Source organism: Microcaecilia unicolor, chromosome 3 (genome assembly GCF_901765095.1).
Source record: "Microcaecilia unicolor chromosome 3, aMicUni1.1, whole genome shotgun sequence".
In the NCBI taxonomy this organism is placed as follows: domain Eukaryota; kingdom Metazoa; phylum Chordata; class Amphibia; order Gymnophiona; family Siphonopidae; genus Microcaecilia; species Microcaecilia unicolor.
In genome coordinates, this window is record NC_044033.1 from 47,484,562 (window position 1) to 47,506,744 (window position 22,183).

Below are 22,183 nucleotides of genomic sequence, written 5' to 3' on the forward strand. Positions count from 1 at the left end.
GAAACTTAGGTTCGAGTGCTTGTCCTACTGCCTTTGTAATCTTTGTTAGCTGTTGCTCTGTAAATTCTGCGGGCACCGGCTGCCCATCCTCCATCTTTGTCTCCGCCATAAGCGCTTTTTCTTTCACCATTTTCTGAGTTTTGCCTCTCATCTTTCCGCTTAAGGTTTGTATATATTTGTCCATGCAGGTTCTTACAGCTGTAATGCTCAAAAGGTTGCTCTTACTAGGTCTCAGTCGGCTTAATTCTTAAGTAGAGCAAGCGGGGCCCACGGAGAGGTAACACACACGTCTTCTTCCCCTCACTGCAGCACGTGATCTTGCAGATCATTTATAAATGTATATGAGTTTGTCTTGGGCAGACTGGATGGACCATGCAGGTCTTTTTCTGCCGTCATCTACTATGTTACTATGACTGCACCTTACATTTATAACACAAACTGTCTCTGTGGCAAGTTTTTCTTCATATTCTCTTTTAGTCTTCTTTATCAGTGCTTTGCATCTAGCTTGCCACTGCTTATGTTTCTTCTTGTTTTCTTCATTCAGATCCTTTTTCCATTCTTTGAAGGATGCTCTTTTGGCTCTAATAGCCTCTTTTACTTCACCTTTTAACCACGCTGACTGTCATTTGCTCTCCTTTGCACCTTCGTTAATACGTGGAATACATCTTGTCTGGTCCACGTTGGTATTTTTAAACAATGTCCACGTCTGATGTAAAGTCCTAACCTTTGCGGCCAATCCGTTCAGCTTCTTTTTAACCATTTTCCTCATTTTGTCGTCGTCACCCCTTTGAAAATTGAATGCTGCTGCTATAGGATTCTTTAGTGACTTCACTACAGATATCAGCTCAAATTTGATCATGTTATGATCACTGTTTCCTCTGCGGATCCAATACCATTACTTCACATACCATGCCTGGCATGCTCCGCCTCCTTTTGTTCAGTCATCCAGCCACTGTTCTCTTCCCTCCACGCCCCTTTAGAGGCCATTCGTCGCTGATACCTTCACAAAGCAAGGACCTGGGAGATAGCAAGTGGGTTTTTCGGCGGCTCTACATTTCAGCAAGCAACCCTACTCAGGTCCTGGAAGCTTTTTATAGTATCCTCTTTGCATAGCTGTTTGAGCTATTCTGTGTCTTTTTCTATTATGAGCTTAATTAGGCAGATCTCTCTTTTTCCTACCTGCATAGCTATTGCTAAAAGCTTCCCACCTGTGCACATGTGGTTGACTAATATCCTATGAAGATTAGGATGGGTTAGGTGGAAGTTGAAGTTCTCACTCTCCCAACTAGTTATTGCTTGGAGGAGTAGCCGAATGGTTAGGAAATGGACTGAGAAACAGGGAAGCCAGACTTCAAATCTCACTGCTACTCCTTGCGATCTTGGGCAAGTCACCTCCATTGCCTCAGGTACAATGGGACAGAAAAATACATACGGGTATGTCTACTAAAGGGCACTAGAAAATGGGTTTAGCTCATGCTAACGTGGGATGGAAATAGGGTATTTTCAGATATTTCTTTTTGAGGTTGTGCACTAATTAGTGTGCATAATTAAAAAAAAATTGATGCTGGAGCACTTACTTTCTCCTAGTTAGGAGGCAATAAAGGCTGCCATATTATGGTCACACTATTCAGCTAGCACACACAAATGTCGACACACCGGCTGAATAGCATGTCTATACCCATTCTCTGCCCCTGACATATCCCCTCCAAAAATAAATTAAAAAATATAAATAACAGGCACTTAGTGCTTGCATAAAAGTTGCTTGCTGCAAAATGCCTTAATGCGCTTTGCAGTATTCACTTTAATGCACTCTAAGTGCACATTAGGACTTAACGACTATTGGTAGACATACCCCATAGTGTACCTGAAAGTAATTTGCCTTGAACTGAGGAAACGTGTAAGCTAAATACAAAATACCTCTGAATATGCTTGGATTTTCTCAAAGTTGATAAGGAAAAGCTGCTTACCATGCTGAAATTATCTCTTACAATGCAGTAAGCAAACATTCCCAATAACAAATAAATTGATTGATGATTTTTTAAATGTACTTCTTTCCCAGGGAATGTTATTTTTTTTTTTTTTTATTATTTATTTATTTATAAATTTTTACAAACAATTATTCAAGATATAACTTGACGGATAGCATTATATCATAGGAAAAAAACAATAAGAAAAAAAAAAAAACAAAAAAACATTATGTTAAAGAAAATATTTTCTGATACAATACTCAAGTCCTAACAATAAGGAGATCCAAGATCCTAATATATGAGGAGATTAGGAAATACAAAATACAAAAAAAGGAAATCAAGTACTTGTGAAGAGAGTGCTAACTTTCTCTAAGGCTACTAGATGTTCTTTTGGACGCTATAAAGGCCGAGAGCTGAGAAGGATCTAAAAAGACATATTTAACAGAGTCAATCCTAACAACACATTTGCATGGGTATCTCAGAAAGAAAACACCTCCCAACTGTTGAATTGCTGGTCTCATAATAAGGAACTGTTTTCGCTTACGTTGAGTCTCTCTAGGGAATGTTATTTTTAATGTTGATTTTTAAAATGTACTTCTTTCCCAGGGGATGTTATTTTTAGTGTTGATTTTTAAAATGTACTTCTTTCCCAGGGGATGTTATTTTTAATGCACATTACCCCGAACTACCCCCAGATTTCATCTTTGGAGAAGATGCTGAGTTCTTACCTGATCCCTCGGCCTTACATGTAAGTACCACAGAAATTGCTGTTAAGAATGTCTGACAACAGAGATTCATCATATAGTTTTCTTATTCTTTTTAATAGCAACTTGCTCTATTGCAACAGTTCTTTCTCTGGAAAAAGATTAAGGACCATTTTGAAAACTGGTCTTCAGGGTTGGATTGATGATTTTAATGCCTCCTGTCCTCAACCAGTGAAAGCAGGGGTGTCGCATTCATTGAGATGGAAAAGCCAAACTGGCGAAAAATATAGTTGATGTGAATTGACTGCTCAGAGCGAGGAAAGAAGCACAATGTGCCCCTCCATGTTAAGCGGGGAGGTATTCCCTCTGTAATGCTGTTGGAAGGGTGATACACTCCAGGGGTTCCCCTTCCCATGTTGCAACAATTAGAGGAAAACCCCACCCACAAAGTTTGCATTACCTACCAGGGTCTGGCTGTCATTATGTTGCTCTTGCTCTTACTATTGAATTGGCCATTCACTCCAGTGCTGCTGTTGTGTCTGCTCTCTCTTTGATGCTGTTCCCTTGGTCATTGCTGAAGCTGGGCGCTGACTGCTCTGCCTACCTGGATTCTTTCCAACATGCTTATACATGCACTATTGCTGAGTTCCTTCCAATGCTTTGCTTCTAACATCATCAGGTTGACATCACAATGGTGCTGATGCAGCCACTTGCTATCAGTGACAGCAAGAGTAGAGTGGCAAGAATGTGGACAGACAGCGAATTCCAAAGTTCTGGTGCTTGAACTGAAAAAATGCTATGTCTAGTATGTTCATGGTTTATTTCCTTATAAGTAGGGACATTGAGATGGTGAGGTTGAGCAGATCTAAGGGAATGCGAGGGAATATATGGAATTAAGTAACGTGCCAGGTATAGTGGTTCGTTTGTAACACTGATTTTGAATACCAGTAATAAGATTTTATTTGTTATGTGATGTGTTGTTAGTAACCAGTGAGCGTTCTTCAAATGAGGTGTAATATGATCAATTTTTTTTAGACCATTTATGATCTTTATAGCTGTATTTTGAACAGTTTGTAACCATTGACAATCTTTAACTCAAAGACCCATATATAAGGAGTTACAGTGATCTAATTGATTTATAACCAGTGAGTGCATAAGTCCACAGTAAGACACTGCCTCCTATCCCATGATTTTTAATTTCCTCAAGAGTCATTCATGAGGTACCAACTTAAAATTGTAAGCCCTCTAGGGACAGGGAAATACTGTCCCTCAAAGTAACTGCATCCAAATTCATCAAAGATATCCCACCGTCTTGTTGTGGGACATCCAAAATGGTATCACGATGGTTTCCTTAGTCTCCCTATTCAGAGAGCTGACATTTAAAGAGGCTTGAATACCTTGTATTTTAGAAATACAATAATCACTAGTGGGAAAAGCTCTTTTCCAGGAAAAGCTGGAAAATTTTTCCCTAAATGATATAAAACTTTGAAAAAGGTCTCTAGGCTGTTCATGGATTGTACTAACAAATCAGAAGCAAACACTTGCTTAACTTGTTCTGTAGTCTCTCGATAGGTTTTACCATTAGCTTTATATTATTCATCCTCATCCCTAACAACCCGGAAGCAGCAGCTTTTCAGGCTAAGGGAGCACTATGAAGAGGAAGAATAGTGCCTGAGGATAGAAAAAAAATCTTCAGCTTAGAAGCTGGCCAGCTCTGCACAGTCTGTCAGATCATCTTTCTTCAGTATTGTTTTTAATCTCCTCACACAATAGCTGATCATGAAGAAAGGAGAGCACCGTACCTCTTTGGAAAAGGTACAAGTCTTGGCTGAGCCTTTTTGACTGAAAGTGTAGACATCTTTGGCACAAACAAGGTCTGAGCCATAAGAGCTGGCTCTGTGGTCTGTGGGTGATTGAGCATCCCCAGTATTGAGAAAATTCCTTGTATGTGTCCAGGGAGGGGTTATTTCCACCGGACTTAGCACCCCCCAGTAATTTTGAAAAGTTGGTTCCTATGATCTGCGCAACAGCAACATCTGAAGGTGCTTGGTTCTCAGCACAGAGGACCACAACCATAGTGCATCTGCACAGTGCAGGAAGGAGGAGCATGCTTTGGTGTAATTGTCTTTGCGTAAGAAAACATACTGGCCTTTGAGTGCAATGCAAGTTCTTGCAATGTCTTTGGTGCCGGGTCCCTCAAGGTTTCTTATAGCCAGATTATCTGTGCAGAAATCAGTTCAGCACAAAATACATCTGGTATAGACTGTGCAACCCCCCCCCCCCCCCTTCTCTTCCATTTCACTCTTATCTGTTCAGGGCTCTATGCTTTTACTCACTCCAGAGCAATGCCACAGTTCAGGTTTCCACTAAGACTCTGCTAACCTTATTTACAGTTTTGGTTCAAAAAGCAGATGAGTCTTCATTTTTCATACCCTTGCCTTTAGCAGAAAAACTACACTCCTCTTTACCAAAAAACCTAAATCTGCTACAGTGATGACTCACTGAGGCAGACCTTGGTAGGAGCTTCTCTTTGCTCTGCAACAATACCAGCATTGAGTGGAGGTCCCATCTTTTCCCACATCATACACAAGAAACTTGGTCAAAAGCTGATAGACTTCTACACGTCGATCATCTAGAGCAGTGGCTCCCAAACTGTGGTTCATGGACCCTTGGAGGTCTGTGAGACCATTACAGGGGTTCCACAGGACACAGAGAAGAAAATAAAGGTATTTTCATGCTGCTATACTTCCTGCAAGCAGAATACAGGGGCTGTTGTAAAGGTAGAAGTGGCTGCAGAGGTAGGAGTAACATTATCAGTAGCTGCAAGAGGTGGAAGAAGTAGCAGCTGTAGAGATGGAACTGGATATTGCTGTGCTGACTGGAAGCAGGTACAGACATGGAAGTGAAGCCAGTGGTGGGGTGTGATCAGGGTCAGCTGTACAGACAGGAAGCACGAGTGTCAAGACTAGCATCAGCCTGCAGGTCCTGGGAACAGCAGCAGTGCAGTATCGATAAAGTGAGGAGGAGATACTAAAGGTTGGGACTATCTAGAGGCAGAGAGGGAGACAACTATCGGAGGCTGGCTGAATGTAAAGAGAGACTGCTGGGGACTGAGAGTTGGGGGAGAGAGAGAGAGAGGGCGAGAAGCTGGTGAAGGGACTGGCTGGGGGGGTGGATTGAGAGAGAGAAAGAGAGAGAGGAAGGGCAGGGAGATTAAGAGGGCTTTTAGAAATAGGCATGATGCTAAAGTAAGGGTATCTGAGAAGAGCAGTGGGGATGAACAGGAGGTCCCTGAACTTTTTGGACTTTAATAAGTGGGTCACACAACCAGAAAGGTTTGGAATTTCTGATATAGAACTAAGTGCAATATTTTACTCTCCAAGTACTGTATTTGCACAGTTTTCGTGGCCAGTCAAAACTGATTGAGATGGACAATCAGGTATCAGTGTTTTATATCAACAAATACAGAAAAGTGAGTTCCTTGTACCTAGGCTGAGAAGCAGCCTGCTTGTTGGATTTTGTGATATTAAATTGCATCTCTGTCCAAGCCACCTATTTATGGAAACCCAAACACCTTGGCAGTGAACATACCAAGTTGTGTCTTTTCTGAATGTCTACAAATCAACCTGTGCAGAATGCTTTGGCATAGATTGGATTTAGTCTCTAAAATTCTACAATAATTCCAGAGCGGACCGGATGCAATGATTCTCATAGCACCTCGACAAAACTGTTATGCCATCCTCAAGAGGTTGTTTGTACAACAAGTGTGTCCAGCCTTAATAAAGCAAAAGCAGGGGACTCTACAGAATCTCATCCTCCAGTCCCTGGTGCTGACAGGCAGGAAACTGAACAGCGCTTAGTTGTTCTCTTGGGTCTACTGTTCCTCAGTTCAAGAAGTTCTCATCACACAAGAAAGATCTGTGCTTTCAAGTGGAAATGTTCATTATCTGAAGTTTCATGAAAGGCCTTTTGGTGTTCATCTAGTGTTATAATAGAATACTTTTACCATCTCTTATCAACAAGTGCTTCTTGCAGAGTGTACCTCAGCTCTCTATCTGCCTATCATGTCCTGATAGAGTGAGCACCAGCTTCCCAGTATCTATTGTTTTATAGTTCATTAGAGGATTTCTGCATGTTAAACCTTCAATACAGAAGCCTCTTGTCCCGTGGGACTTACGCTTTGTACTTTCTTGAACCTGTTTTTGAGTCCATGGAATCATTATTGCTAAAGCATCTGACATGGAAAGTGCTTTTCCTTAAGGCGGTGAGCTTCAGGCATTGGTTATTTACTCAGTTTCATTACAGTAAGTTATTCTTGCAGACCCATGTGAAGTTCCCATCTAACAACCATCAGTGAAGAGAGTTTTATCTCCTTTCTATCCTAAGCCTGATAGAAACCAAGGCACGAAAGCTCTCAATGCTATGGACTGTAAGTGAGTTGTATATCCAGTTCTATTACAGTCAAATTGCTTGATCTTCTAACTCGTACAGCAGATTAGAGTCACTGCTACTACTGTAGCTCTCTTGAAATCTGTTCTGTAGAGAGCAACTTGGTTCTCTTTCAATACATTCACTTTCCATTACTGTCTGAACCAATCTTCCAGAAAGTGTCTTTGGCCAGGCAATACAGAGTAGTCTGTCCATAAAAACTGTTTAGCTTTTTTGTAAATATATGTGAGCAGGCTGCCCCTAAGCAGTGGGAAAATTATATGCTGGAGCTACCCTGACTTAGGGAGTCACCCACTATTGTGTCTGATTCAAATCTGCTTGTTGAAGGAGAATGAAAGTTGCTCAGCTGTAATAGATACTCTCTTTAGCTGGTAAGGTTAATCAGGCACACAATCTCTCACAACTCCCTGAGAATTGATACGGAGCTTTAGAAACTCCCTTATATGGTAGGGAAGCCCCACCCAGCTCATCCCAGGATGCATTGGGCAGGGTGCCGCCATTTTGGATGTGGCGCTAGAAGGTACGGGTGGGGATTCGAAATTGCTAGACCACCGGGGGTGGGGGGAGTGCTAGACCACCAGTTGGGGGCTGGAGGTCCACAAGACCTCCATTTTCTTCTTCTGTTGGGGGTGGGGGTTTGGGTGGGGGTAAGAGGAGCCCTAGACCACCAGGGCCTCTGCCCGGGGAGAGGGTTGGGGGGGCTGGAGGTCCACTGAACCTCCAGCACCCCTGTGTTGGTGTCTGGGGGGGACACTAGGCCATCAGGGAAGGCCTTAGCCATTGGGTGGGTGGGGGGTCTGGGGGTCCACTGGACCTGTAGGACTGACAGTGACAGCCCGGGCTGCCTGGCATGGACGAGGGTGGGGGGGAGGAACAGAGCTCGAAGCTGGTGTTAGGGTTCATTTAAATGTAGTTTAAATGAGCTCTTCGGTATTCCCTGGCATGCTTGCACCAGGCCCCTCCTATCATCCCACGCTGGTAAATGCGGGTGCTAGTCCGGTGGCCTCTAGCGCCTACATTACCTGGGAGAGCTGTTCATCATCACTACATTTTTTAAATGTGTCATTTGCTTGTGTACCTGGTTAATGCCATCTACAGAGAATACCTGATGCTGGTAGGGATGTTTGCTGTTTTAATCAGAAAGTCTACTTTCTTGTAATCTGTCCTATACTTTCCAATTCAGACTTTTTGCTGTCAGTCAAGGCGCATGGAGCTAGCCTGTAAATTTTGAAGGAGGCATTTGTCCATAGCAGGGAGAGTGGTAAATTTGGGTGGAGAGGGCCCTGGCATTCTTTGGTTGTTAATACTAGGAAAAGGTGGAGACTTGATGACATGTTCTTTCCATTGTACTAGGAAACCTTTTAAAAAAAAGGTTCTCATTGTGCAGAGACAACACTGGAATAATGAGGGAAAACAAGTATCAATAGGGAGGGAAGGCAACCATTGTCAGGAGGATTATTTGAAAATATTTTATGATGTGCTGCTTCCCTGGCAGGAAACATACAGATGGTTTAAAAATTGGCTCTAATAAGCCTGTGATATTTGGTGTGGTGCTTTCAATTATATTTCATTCTTGACAACCGATCCTTTTGCTTTGCTGTACTTCCATTTCAGCTCCTGCACCTCTGCCAGTGATAGGGGCTTATGTTCAGTAGACCTTGTTGCATCATAATCGGCTTCTATGAACTTCACAGTAAAATCTTTAGTATGTCAGGCAGGCTAGTCACTAATATTTTGGTCACATCTGCCCTTTGATGGATGGCTTGGCATTTAGCGATTACTTTTCTACAGGTGGTGTTTTATTCATCTCTTTTAAGACTTTAGGGCACTGTTTACTAAGCCGTGCTATAGGTGCGCTAATGTTTTTAGCGTGCACTAACACTAGAGATACCCATAGGAATATGGGGGTGTCTATAGCATTAGGTCACACTAAAAACGTTAACGTGCCTTAGTAAATGGGGCCCTAAGAGGCATATTTTCAAAGCACTTAGCCTTCCAAAGTTCCATAGAAACCTATGGAACTTTGGAAGGCTAAGTGCTTTGAAAATATGCCTCTAAGTGTACTAGGATCAAGGAGTTGTGCCCTTTTAGAAAAGAAATTAGGACCTTTATGGGTGGCTGAGAGAAACACTACAGAGCAGAAGTAATGGGCTGGGGCTTAATTACCGGGTTGTTTCTATATTTTTGTGCTGGGAGATGAGCAAATAGTCTTAATGGAAGTATAACATTATGATAAGGTTAGATCTGAGAAGAGAGCCAGGGGTGTTGCAGCACTGAAATGATGTAGTTGTAAGATATTGTATTGCAAGGAGCACGTAGGGGCTTCCTGTAATGCAGAAATGGAAATCTGAGATCGTGTGAATTAGATCTCATGAGCTCATAGCAGAGCATTAACTTAGTGGTACAAACACGGTACAGACAGTATCTCATACTTACATTCCTCTGTTCATTGTAACCATCTGCGCTCTGGCCCCAGCTTATAACAGCAAGAGCAAGTAGTTGGCTAACCCTTTTACTTAAAGGGCACTCTTTCTGAAAAACAGTCAAACTTGAGAGCATCTACAGTAGAAGTATAGTACATTTATGATTCTTGCACTTAAATATGCACGAGAGGGGTGACTCTTTAATGAGGCCAAATGAGGCCGTGGTTCAGGGAGCGGCATCACAGGCAGTCATCAGCCAATCAGAATGAAAGGTGCGCAAAGAGACTATGAAAGAGCAGCAAGCAAAGAGGAGGAGCCAGATGCAACCCATGCTAATGCACCCAGTTGCAGCTCCTGCTCCGCTCTAGTTTGTCTGCTGTTGCCTTGTGTTGCTGCTACTGTCTCACTACCTACCTTCTAAAGCTGCCCAGGCTAGCTTTGGGCTCTGGGCCGCCGATTCTTCTGCTGCACAATCCAGCTGCTGCCTGCCCTCACGTATCTACCGCTGCTGCAACCCCTCCCTGTGAGAGGACTCATAATTTGCTGCCCCCCCAACAGATCTCCTGTCAACCTCCACACATCCTCCTGTGACTGTTCTCCCACGATGATGGTAATCCATCATCAACCCACTCCCACAACCATAATCCTGCCACCCCTCCCCCTTCCCCCTCCCCACCCCCAGTGGCAGGTTTCCGTCCTTACCCTCGCCTCTCCCTTTCTGGTCCAGTAGCTCTCCGTCTCCTGGTGGAGGTGGTTAAGATGAAGCCTGTATTTGAATTCAAGAGGGCATGGTACAAGCATGTTGGATCCTGTTATTTTGCTGTTTTCTATGACTCTCAACCTCCTTACACTCTGAGGAGGAACCCCCTCCCCCAATTCTTGGTAATGGGAGGGCATCTCATCTCTCGCTTCAGGCAGCAGATTGCCTTGGGCCGCCCTGACAAGAATTCTGATATTACTCATCAATATTGCAATTACTTATTTAACCATGACACACACTACTTCTGTCTTGATAACAAAAGTTGATAAAGATATTACACATATTTATACATTGATGTTACTCAACGATGTTAGAAATACTAGCATTTCATAGAGAGAAACAGTTTGATTCAACAGGATTCCAACAGGAATGATTTTGAAAACAGTCCATATGAAGTGGGTTACTGGAAACAGATGGGTCATTTCAGAATCACTAATGAAATATTATTCACGCAATACTCTTCTCCCAGCCTTCTGGGAATGTATAGCTCACTGTCAGATCCTTTCTCAGTGGAGAAGGTGGAGTTAAGTTGGCAGAATGTAGAGACTGGAGATAAATTAGAGAAATACAGAATTATGAAAAAGATGTTAAATGGGGAGGAAAAAAATCAATTAAGAAATTAGAGCATGGATTTTAGTTTTTTTTTTTAGGAGAAACCATGTTCATACAACCTTGTGGCTTAGTGTTAGTGCAGTATGGTAACACCAATAGGATTTGGTCCCAGCAACATGATATGGGTATCTTGGCCTTAATGTCAGAGTTCTAGCTACATGCCATAGTGATGAAAATGGCACTGAAGGAATTGGTATTACTAGAAGGGTTTTTTCAATCCCTTGGCCATCAAAACATCTGTTTACTCAATACTGCTCCCTAAGAGAGGGGAACAAAAAAAAAAATATTACATGAACACTGATATTGCATAGATATATAATTTGTACAGATACATACACTAATATAGAAACAAAGATCAGACTGTCCTGTTCCCTTCCTGTAATACTGTAATTTCTTGCTTTTACCTGCCTTCTGGGAAATGTAGGCTTCTCTGTGCTTCTCCCAGGCTTTTGTGAAGTTGGTTAGTATTACATTATTACCTGCACATCCTTGCATACAGTGTACGCATGCGTACCTACTCTGATATCGCACATACTGATGCTCCATGCTTTTATATAGTTAAAACATACAGTAGTGTTGCACGTTACTATACATACTGTTATACGTACATCAGTTACACTCCCTTGTTTTCTTGCAGTCATATTGATATCGCATAGATTTTGCTTGCTATTTTCTTGTGTTCCGTGTTAAATGTTCTTTTCATTTTATTTCATTCATTTGTGGTTTATTTCATTCATCTGTAATAAAATAAGTCAAAAAATTAAATAAAAAACAAAACATAGTATCAAGGGCCCCTGATGAAAAACCTGACTACAATAAAATTTAAAAAATGCAAGACCCTCCCCCCCCCCCCCCCCCGGCTTGCCAGCCTACATCCACCCACCCTTCTACTGAGACCTCTTATCCCATCTGTTGGGGTTGCTGAAATCCAGATAGGGATAGATAGTCAGCTTTTTGCTCCTGCCCTGCTTGGTCCTTTTTTCAAAATGGTGCCAGGAAGTCCTGAAGCCAACATTTTTTTCTAGTTGATCAGAAATAGCTGTATAGCCACAGAAACTGGAAGTGTATGTTTTCTCACTGGATATTTGGCTAATCAGTATATTTCCGGCAGAGAGGTCAATGCCATGTACCATTTGTCTACTGGAGTTACTAGGATTTTTGATAAATTATCCTAAATCCAATCTTGGTCATATACCTCCACTGGAATTTGTAGGGCCTCTGTTAGTCACGGAAGTCAGAATTTGCAAAAATCAGCTTTGAGGGGAGTACATATATCCCAAAATATGTGCCCACTTGTGTTAGGGATCCATGGAAGATCGGGTTTGCTTGGGTTCAAGCAAGGTTTGTTGTTCTGGGTGTTGTCTACAGACCTCCGAAACAATTGGAGGAACTAGATAAAGACCTGATCGCAGATATTCAAAAGTTGGGAAACAAGAGAGAGGTGCTGTTGCTGGGAGATTTCAATCTGCCGGATGTAGATTGGAAGGTTCCGTCTGCGGAATCGGAAAGAAGTAGAGAGATCGTGGATGCTTTACAAAGCAGTTTGTTCAGACAAATGGTGACGGAACCCACGAGGGAGGGAGCGACGCTGGATCTGGTGCTCACAAATGGGGATAGCATGTCAAATATCCGAGTGGGTGCCCACCTGGGCAGCAGTGACCATCAAACGGTTTGGTTTGATGTTACAGCTAAAGTGGAGAGCGGCCACTCAAAACTCAAAGTTCTGGATTTCAAGCGTGCTGACTTTAGTAAAATGGGGGAATACCTGAGGAAGGAGATGATGGGCTGGGAGGAAATATGAGAAGTGGAAGGACAGTGGTCCAGGCTGAAAGAAGCTATAAATAAGGCCACGAACCTTTATGTAAGGAAAGTAAATAAAAGCAAGAGAAAAAGGAAACCGATATGGTTCTCCAAGCAAGTGGCTGAGAAAATAAAGAGTTGGCGTTCCAGAAATACACAAAAACTAAAGAAAAGGAACACGAGGAGGAATACAGGATGAAACTGAAAGAAGCCAAGAGAGAGATATGTCTGGCGAAAGCGCAAGCGGAAGAACAAATGGCTAGAAATGTAAGGAGGGGTGACAAAAATTTCTTCAGGTATATAAGTGAAAGGAGAATGACTAAAAAGGGAATTGTGAGACTAAAAGATACTGCGAACCGCTGTGTGGATAATGATGAAGAAAAAGCAAATTTGCTAAATAGATACTTTTGTTCTGTTTTCACAGAAGAAAATCCTGGAGAAGGACCGCGATGGACTGCAAAAAGTATAAATGAGATTGAAGTGGATAGAGCACCGTTCACGGAAGAGAGTGTGTATGAACAGCTTGAAAAGCTAAAGGTGGATAAAGCCATGGGACCGGATGGGATCCACCCCAGGATATTGAGGGAGCTCAGAGAGGTTCTGGCGGGTCCTCTTAAAGATTTGTTTAACATATCCTTGCAGATGGGAGAGGTTCCGAAGGATTGGAGAATGGCGGAGGTGGTCCCTCTTCACAAGAGTGGTGATAGGGAAGAAGCTGGAAACTACAGGCCGGTAAGCCTCACTTCGATTATTGGAAAAATAATGGAAGCAATGCTGAAGGAAAGGATAGTGAATTTCCTGGAAGCCAATAAGTTGCAAGATCCGAGACAACATGGTTTTACCAAAGGGAAATTGTGCCAAACGAATCTCATTGAGTTCTTTGATTGGGTGACAGGAGAATTGAATCAAGGACGAGCTATGGACGTAATCTACTTAGATTTCAGCAAAGCTTTTGACACGGTTCCCCACAGGAGGCTCTTAAATAAACTGGAAGTGCTGAAGATAGGACCCGAAGTGGTGAACTGGATTAGGAACTGGTTGACGGACAGAAGCCAGAGGGTGGTGGTGAATGGAATTCGCTCGGAGGAGGGAAAGGTGAGTAGTGGTGTGCCTCAGGGATCCGTGCTGGGACCGATTCTGTTCAATATATTTGTGAGTGACATTGCCGAAGGGTTAGAAGGTAAAGTTTGCCTATTTGCGGATGATACTAAGATCTGCAACAGAGTGGACACCCGGGAGGGAGTGGAAAACATGAAAAAGGATCTGAGGAAGCTAGAAGAATGGTCTAAGGTTTGGCAATTAAAATTCAATGCGAAGAAATGCAAAGTGATGCACTTAGGGAATAGAAACCCTCGGGAGATGTATGTGTTAGGCGGGGAGAATCTGATAGGTACGGACGGGGAGAGGGATCTTGGGGTGATAGTATCTGAGGATCTGAAGGCGACGAAACAGTGTGACAAGGCGGTGGCCGTAGCTAGAAGGTTGTTAGGCTGTATAGAGAGAGGTGTGACCAGCAGAAGAAAGGGGGTGTTGATGCCACTGTATAAGTTGTTGGTGAGGCCCCACCTAGAGTATTGTGTTCAGTTTTGGAGGCCGTACCTTGCGAAGGATGTAAAAAGAATTGAAGCGGTGCAAAGAAAAGCTACGAGAATGGTAAGGGATTTGCGTTACAAGACGTATGAGGAGAGACTTGATGACCTGAACATGTATACTCTGGAAGAAAGGAGAAACAGGGGTGATATGATACAGACGTTCAAATATTTGAAAAGTATTAATCCGCAAACGAACCTTTTCCGGAGGTGCGAAGGCAGTAGAACGAGAGGACATGAAATGAGATTGAAGGGGGGGCAGACTCAAGAAAAATGTCAGGAAGTATTTTTTCACGGAAAGAGTAGTGGATGCTTGGAATGCCCTCCCGCGGGAGGTGGTGGAAATGAAAACGGTAACAGAATTCAAACACGTGTGGGATAAACATAAAGGAATCCTATTCAGAAGGAATGGATCCTAAGGAGCTTAGCCGAGATTGGGTGGCAGAGCCAGCCGGTGGTGGGAGGCGACGATAGTGCTGGGCAGACTTATACGGTCTGTGCCAGAGCCGGTGGTGGGAGGCGGGGCTGGTGGTTGGGAGGCGGGGATAGTGCTGGACAGACTTATACGGTCTGTGCCAGAGCCGGTGGTGAGAGGCGGGGCTGGTGGTTGGGAGGCGGGGATAGTGCTGGACAGACTTATACGGTCTGTGCCCTGAAGAGGACAAGTACAAATCAAAGTAGGGTATACACAAAAAGTAGCACATATGAGTTTGTCTTGTTGGGCAGACTGGATGGGCCATGCAGGTCTTTTTCTGCCGTCATTTACTATGTTACTATGTTACTATTAAACAGACAGTTTATTCAGGGCTGTGGGTAAGTCAGGCTCAATAGGTATGAGTAGCTACACGTCATTTGCATAGATGTAGAACTGAGTGTCCATCAACCAAATCAACTTGGCTAGTGAACAGAATAGATGACAGTATCGATGCTTGTGGTACCCCACAGCTCACATGCAGGCCAATGCCAAGGATGGTGATGAGGTGCTGCTGAACAGTATGAATTGTTGCCTGTCTGCACACCCACCTACAGAAAATCTTGTTTGTTAACTTCTGAGATAGATCTGTTTGTGACTGCTTAGAACAGGATGGTTGCCAATATTTTGTTCCAGAAAGGGATTAGAAAGTAGTCTAGCTATAGAGGTCCGTTTCCTTTTCTTGGGTTGGAGCTTCTATTTGTATTAAAAGTTGTTAAATCACAAGAGGATTGTAAAAAATTGCAAGCTCAGCATACAAATGGCAGATGATATTTAATGTGAACAAGTTCAAAGTGATGCATGTAGGGAATAGGGACCTAAACTATAGCTACCTGACGTAAGGTTCCAGATTAGGAGTCACCACCCAGGAAAAGAATTTTGGTGTCTTTGTAGATATGTTGAAATCCTCTGCTCAATGTGCAGCAGCGACTAAGAAAACAAATAGAATGTTAGGAATTAGGAAAGAGAGAATAAAACAGAGAATATCATAATGCCTTTGTATGCCTCTCTGGTGCAAACACACCTTGAATATTGTATGCAATTCTTGTGACTGCATCTCCAAAAAGATATAGCAGAATTAGATAAGATACAGAGAAGGGTGATGAAAATGATAAAGGGGATAGGGCGACTACCCTATGAGGAAAGGCTAAAGAGGATAGGGCTCTTCAGCTTGGAGAACAGATGGATGAGAGATATGATAGAGATTAGATTGTAAGCTCTTTGAGCAGGGACTGTCTTTCTTCTATGTTTGTGCAGCGCTGCGTACGCCTTGTAGCGCTATAGAAATGCTAAATAGTAGTAGTAGTAATCTATCAAATCCTGAGTGGAGTGGAACGGGTGACATGTAGACCACATTTGACTTGCTTGTTTACTGTTTCCAAAACTTCAAGGACTAGGGGGGCACGCAATGAAGCTACTAAGTAGTAAATTTAAACAAATCGAAGAAAATGTTATCTCAACATGTAATTAATCTCTGGAATTCATTGCTTGAGAATGTGGTAAAAGCAGTTAGCTTAGCAGGGTTTAAAAAAGGTTTGGATAATTTCCTAAAAGAAAAGTCCATAAGCCATTATTAAGATGGACTTTGGAAAATCCGCTGCTTTTTCCTGAGATAAACAGCATAAAATCTGTTTTACTCTTTTGGGATCTTGCCAGATACTTGTAACCTGGATTGACCACTGTTGATAGGATACTGGGCTAGATGGACATTCATTCTGTCCCAGTGGGCAGTGCCTATGTACTTGCTGTCATGCCCCTCACCTGTTTTCAGAAATTTTCAATCGTCTCTAGCAGTCTTTCTTGCCTGAAGAATCTGTTCCTGGAGCTCTAAACTTCCTTTTTATAGACCTGCAAGATGGCGCCAACTGATGACATCACATCCTGCCTAGGTATTTAAGAAAGTGCCCTACACTCAACCAGTGCCTTGGCAACAGGCTTCCTGGTGTCTTGCAGACTTTAGTGTGCTTTGCCTTGTTCCGGTGTTCTGGCCGGGCTGTTCCTGCTCAGCCTTGCTCCAGCATTCTTGCCTGTCTGTCCTGAACTTTGTCAAGCGACTGTGTCAGCAGCCGTCAGCAGGGACCTGTGCAGTGCTTACACTGCATGAGTGGAGCAAACCTCACTATGGCCCAAGGGCTCACTTTCCTCGAATCATGACACTTATGCACTAATTTACCTTCCTATTTTTCTAGCAGGCAGAACTGAAATAAATTTAAAGATGAGGACAAGCATGATATCAAGTCTTTGCAGTTGGGTAATGTCATACTATAGAGAGCATTTCCAGCTAGAAACGTTCTGGAAGCTTTTGAAGGCCCTACTATGCATGCGTGTAACTTTCACTTCGCTTTGTTGTGTAGGATCTCCTTAGTCTTTGTTTTTTTGTGGAACCAGTTACATGTACCTGCTTGCATGCTCTCTCTCTCTCCCTCTTAATTTAAAGAAGTTTTCCTTAAATGTTGTTGCACGTGGACTTCTTTCTTTACCCTTTAATTAGGTTTCCTGTATATTTTGTGCATGTACCTTCTACTGCCCCTTTGTGGGAACTTGCAACCTGCTTGAGACCTGATTTTTCAAAATCAAGTCAGTTTGATTTCATAGCGGGTATCTCTTTTCGATGAATTGTCTCAAAAATGGCTCCCCAGCAGCTTTGAAAAGTGTGGTCTGTGCAGCAAGACCATATCCAGTGCAGATACAACTGCTGCATTCAGTCCCTTCGTGCTTCCATGAAAAAAAATCTTTGATACTTCCATTGATTTTGACATTGTTGGCATAACTGTTGAAGGGTACAGGAACTGCTAACCAGACACTAGGAACGCATTGGTCACCCTTAACATAAGACATTGAAAATGAACATTGACCAGTTCCCACCTATTGAGGAGAAAGGATTTGTCTTCGACACCAACGGCACCCATTGTCAGGCAGAGGCTCACAAGCATCAACATGAGATTCTGTCAAAGCACTGTGTCAACAGAACTGAGGTATTGCTAACTGCTGTATCCTCAAAGCACTTCCAGGTAGATCTCAAGCACTTCGATGTTGGAGGTGTTGTGCTAGTCTCTGAAGACCTGAAATTAAACCATTGAATCTCCTCCTATGCCCTCCTTTGATATTAACTAGATTGTATTGCTCTGAGGAGCAAGAACTGTCACTTACAATGATGTGTACAGTGCTGCATACATCTAGTAGTGATGCAGAATTAAGTAGTAAATTGCATCTGAATGGATAGACCTTGAACATATCTATCTCAAAGAGCTATAAGAATCTTATTCATATCAGGTTGGATGCTTTTCCATCCCTTATATCACAAAATAAAGGAACATTAGTTCATCTGAACCTCAAGTCCCTTGCCCCTACAGCTTGAATGTTTGTGTGAAGAAATTTGTTCCTAAAATCTCTCTATTTCAGTGTGTCAGATTTTTCTGACTTCTAGAAAGGATTCTGCTGGAAGGGCTTTTATTGTAAGTGGATCTAGTGTGAGAGCAATGTCTATAAAACCTATTTCCTGTCCTATTCAAAAACTCCTTGAATACCTTCTGTTTATTTTAGAATTTGGACTCAAAACCAATTATGAATGTATCTTAGTGTAATTGATCCACACCACTGTTATGAAGAAGTAGACCCATTTCTGTACAATCTTTATTTTTGCAATTTATACAAACCTTGCTTCAGTTGAAACCTGCCATTAAGCCATCTGCTGTGTTGTGGGACTGCAGCATGGTTTCACTCCAACTGAGAAAAAAAAAGACCCTTTTGATCCTCTGACTTCATGTGAGTTGAAATACCTAACCTTGGAAGGACAAACTTTTGATGGTAGTTAATTCAGTATATGAAGGACTTTAGGCCTTAGTAACAATCCTATGTTTCATCATGCCTGAATGCAGAAGCAAAATTTTTTTTTAAACTCAGAACATAATATTAACTCATATGTGTTTACTGTTGGTTTGACAAAGACACATAACATCCTAAACACTTACCTGTAATAAAAGTCATTCCAATGGCATTGAGCCAAACATTGCCTTCTAGAGCTTTCTAGGAGATATTTCATCTCCACTAGGCATTTCAACTGATCACACAGTGGCATGCTCCCACTATACGTGGGAAGTAGACCAGGCTAACCAGAAACATATGAGGAGACTTCAATCGATGGTAGACAGTTTAATGGTGAAGACTCGACACAGTACCATGTTTTGGCTGCTGGCCTGCTTCAGGAGGCTAATTAAGTAACACAAAACATAATAAGGTGCTAAAACAAGCATAAACAATAACAAAGATATGTTAAAAAAAATTAAGACATATTTTTTTAGAAATAAGATATAGAATCATCTTACAGATGAAACAATTAAAAACAAGATATTAAACACAGACAAAACAATTAAAAACAGGATTCTTCAATATATATGTTTCCTTTAGACCAAATGTTTTCATCTTCTTGCATCAACATTTATTGACCAATTGATGTTTTTACATATTTTGTCTAAAGGTCAGTTTTTTGTTTTATTTTATTTCATTTTGGTTGTTTAATAACCTGTTTTTAATTGTTTTGTCTGTAAGATGATTCTATATTTTATTTCTAAAAATTTTTTAAAAATATATCTTTGTTATTGTTTATGCTTGTTTTAGCACCTTATTATGTTTTATTTTTATTTAATTAGACTCCTGAAGCAGGCCAGCAGGAGTGGCCTAGTGGTTAGGGTGGTGGACTCTGGTCCTGGGGAACTGAGGAACTGAGTTTGATTCCCACTTCAGTCACAGGCAGCTCCTTGTGACTCTGGGCAAGTCACTTAACCCTCCATTGCCCCAGGTACAAATAAGTACCTGTATATAATATGTAAGCCACATTGAGCCTGCCATGAGTGGGAAAGTGTGGGGTACAAATGCAACAAAAAAACCAAACACGGTACTGTGTCAAGTCTTCACCAATAAACTGTCTACCTTCAATTGAAGTCTCCTCGTATGTTTCTGGTTAGCCTGGTCTATTTCCCACGTGTAGTGGGAGCATGCCACTGTGTGATCAGTTGAAATGCCTAGTGGAGATGAAATATCTCCTAGAAAGCTCTAGAAGGCAATGTTTGGCACAATGCCATTGGAATGACGTTTATTACAGGTAAATGCTAAGGATGATACGTGTCTTTGTCACACCAATAGTAAACACATCTGAGTTGATATTATGTTCTGAGTTGAAAAAAAAATCTTGCTTCTGCATTCATCTTGAACTTCTCGTACTTTGCACGTGAAAGAACTGTGACTCACTGTCTTTTTAATACAGTAATTGGAAGAGCTGTACATGCTTTTCACAAGTCTGTGACTGATGAATTCCTTCAGGTTAATAAATAGTGACACTAGTTTGTAACAGATATGTTGACACCAGAATATGTGTTGCAACGAATTATACTCTGTGGGAGTGTGTTAACTCTCTTTTCACTGAGAATTGCTTTAGCGAATATGTATTTTATTTTATTACAGTAGAGTCTCGATTATCTGATGTAAACGGGACCCACCCGGTGTCAGCTAAGTGAAAAATCCCTCAAATAGTGCACAGAAAAAATACTTTATGCACAAAGAATAGGCTTAGGGTATCTTTAATTAAAATATTGTTTATTAACACTAATCAGCAAAAAAAAAATAATTGTATAGCAGGCAATGAGAAACTAATACTGTACAGGTACAGAATTGAGCAAGGGAAACCATATTTATCAGTTGCATGTCTCAAGATCACTGCATGTTCAGCCTCACTTGAGTTGTCTTCTCTAATCAGTAACAGTACCGTATGAAGCAGAAATTAAGACAGCAGAACCAAGTAGAGCCCCATGTCTCAATACAGCAGAACTGCAACTGGAAACCTTCCGTATCTAAGAATGAGAGTAAGAATAAAGAAAGTGCTGTAAATGTAAATGAACAAACAGGAATACAGTAAGTGTACATATGGTCATGACATAAAACTCATTGTGCACAAGAATCTTACCATGGTTCCGTTTCTGCAAAAGCATGTCGACAGATCAAAAGTGGATCCCTGGTAGAAAAAGCAGGCTCTTGTTATCTTTACGGAAGAGCTTTGCTGGATACACTACTCTTTTTCTGTGTACTTCTGTACGTAGTGTATCACGGTCCTCCGCTTCTGCGGTGTTCCTCACTGGCAGGAAAACAAGGTCTCAGCTCAAACGCAATGCTCATGTTCTTTAGCACCTCTTTTCTGCAAAGGTTTCTGCTCTATAAACAAAACGACTTTTTTCCTCTTTCGACTGGCCAAAAATTGATGCCATGCTGTAAAAGCAAGGTCTCAGCTCACAACCTTTGCAATGGTTCCCTCGCTGCACAAGGGGGGTCCCAGGTCCCAAAATTGCTGCCATGCTGTACTGTTGTAAAAGCAAGATCTCGGCTTAAAACATTTTCAGCGGTTCTCTCGCTGCACAAGTTGGGTCCCAGATCAAAAAAAAAATTATAGTTCCCTTGCATAGAACCATAGTCTCAAAAAAAAAATAAAGTGCATGAAAGCATGGTCTCAAATCAAAAAATAGTTTCCTTACTGCAGAAGCGGGGTCCAGATCCAAAAATTATGGTTCTCTTGCATAGAACCATGGTCTCAAAAGAAAATTAATGCATGAATACATGGTCTCAAATCAAAAAACGGTTCCCTCGCTGGAAAAGAGGAGTCCCAGTTTCAAAAATTCATATGTAGAAGCATGGGCTCAGTCACAAACAGGAAGAGAAGCCACATGCTTCTTAACTCGGATGAGGGGTGCATGAAGGAGTATCTGCTGCAAAGCATTGCTCCCTTGCAGAGAAGTACGGTCTCAGCTTAAGGATTGCTCAAAGTTGGCTTCCTTGCAGTGTGTGAAACCAGAAAACAGGAAGAGAAGCTCTGCGTTTGTTAACAGCAACACAATGATGTCACCAGGGGGGGGTTGTCCGATACGCCGGATGATCGGATTAGCGAAGGTCTTACCATCGAGACTGTACTGTAATTAATTTATTTGGATTTGGATCACACATTTATAAATGGTAGCTGAAGGTGAGTTAAATTCAGGTATAGTAGGTATTTCCCTCTTCCAGGAGGGCTCCCTATCTAAGTTGTTTGCAATATTCATGAGCCTTTATGATTATGGAGTGAGCAAGCATGAAGAACTTAAGACCCTATTTAATAAACATTTTTCCCATAGGCTCAAAATGGAAGGAAATCTTTAGTAAGTGACTCCCGTATTTACCTGATATGGTTTTAAAACTGGTTCATGTGGTATCATGATGTGCTCACAATGAGTCATAGGACCTGCAGTTCAGATGTCAATTTCTATAACTGGAAGTGTAAATCTTTTTCATTACGACAAATTTAGGAATAGTGCCTTTCCTAGAGGAAGGGAGTATCCCTTGTGCTGGGCAAGGGCACTGAACCTCGCCCCTGCTGGAAAGCTTGTA

The 22,183-nt window shown here is 41.9% G+C and overlaps 1 protein-coding gene across 3 annotated transcripts in view; it reads left to right on the forward strand.

The window, feature by feature from the left end:
- BABAM2 (BRISC and BRCA1 A complex member 2) overlaps positions 1 to 22,183 on the forward strand; it is a 582,320-nt gene that overhangs the window by 80,492 nt on the left and 479,645 nt on the right. For all 3 annotated transcript variants that reach the window (XM_030195882.1, XM_030195883.1, XM_030195885.1), the window contains exon 4: positions 2,621 to 2,715. In XM_030195882.1, the coding sequence (XP_030051742.1) occupies positions 2,621 to 2,715 (95 nt within the window). The remainder of the gene's footprint in view (positions 1 to 2,620; positions 2,716 to 22,183) is intronic.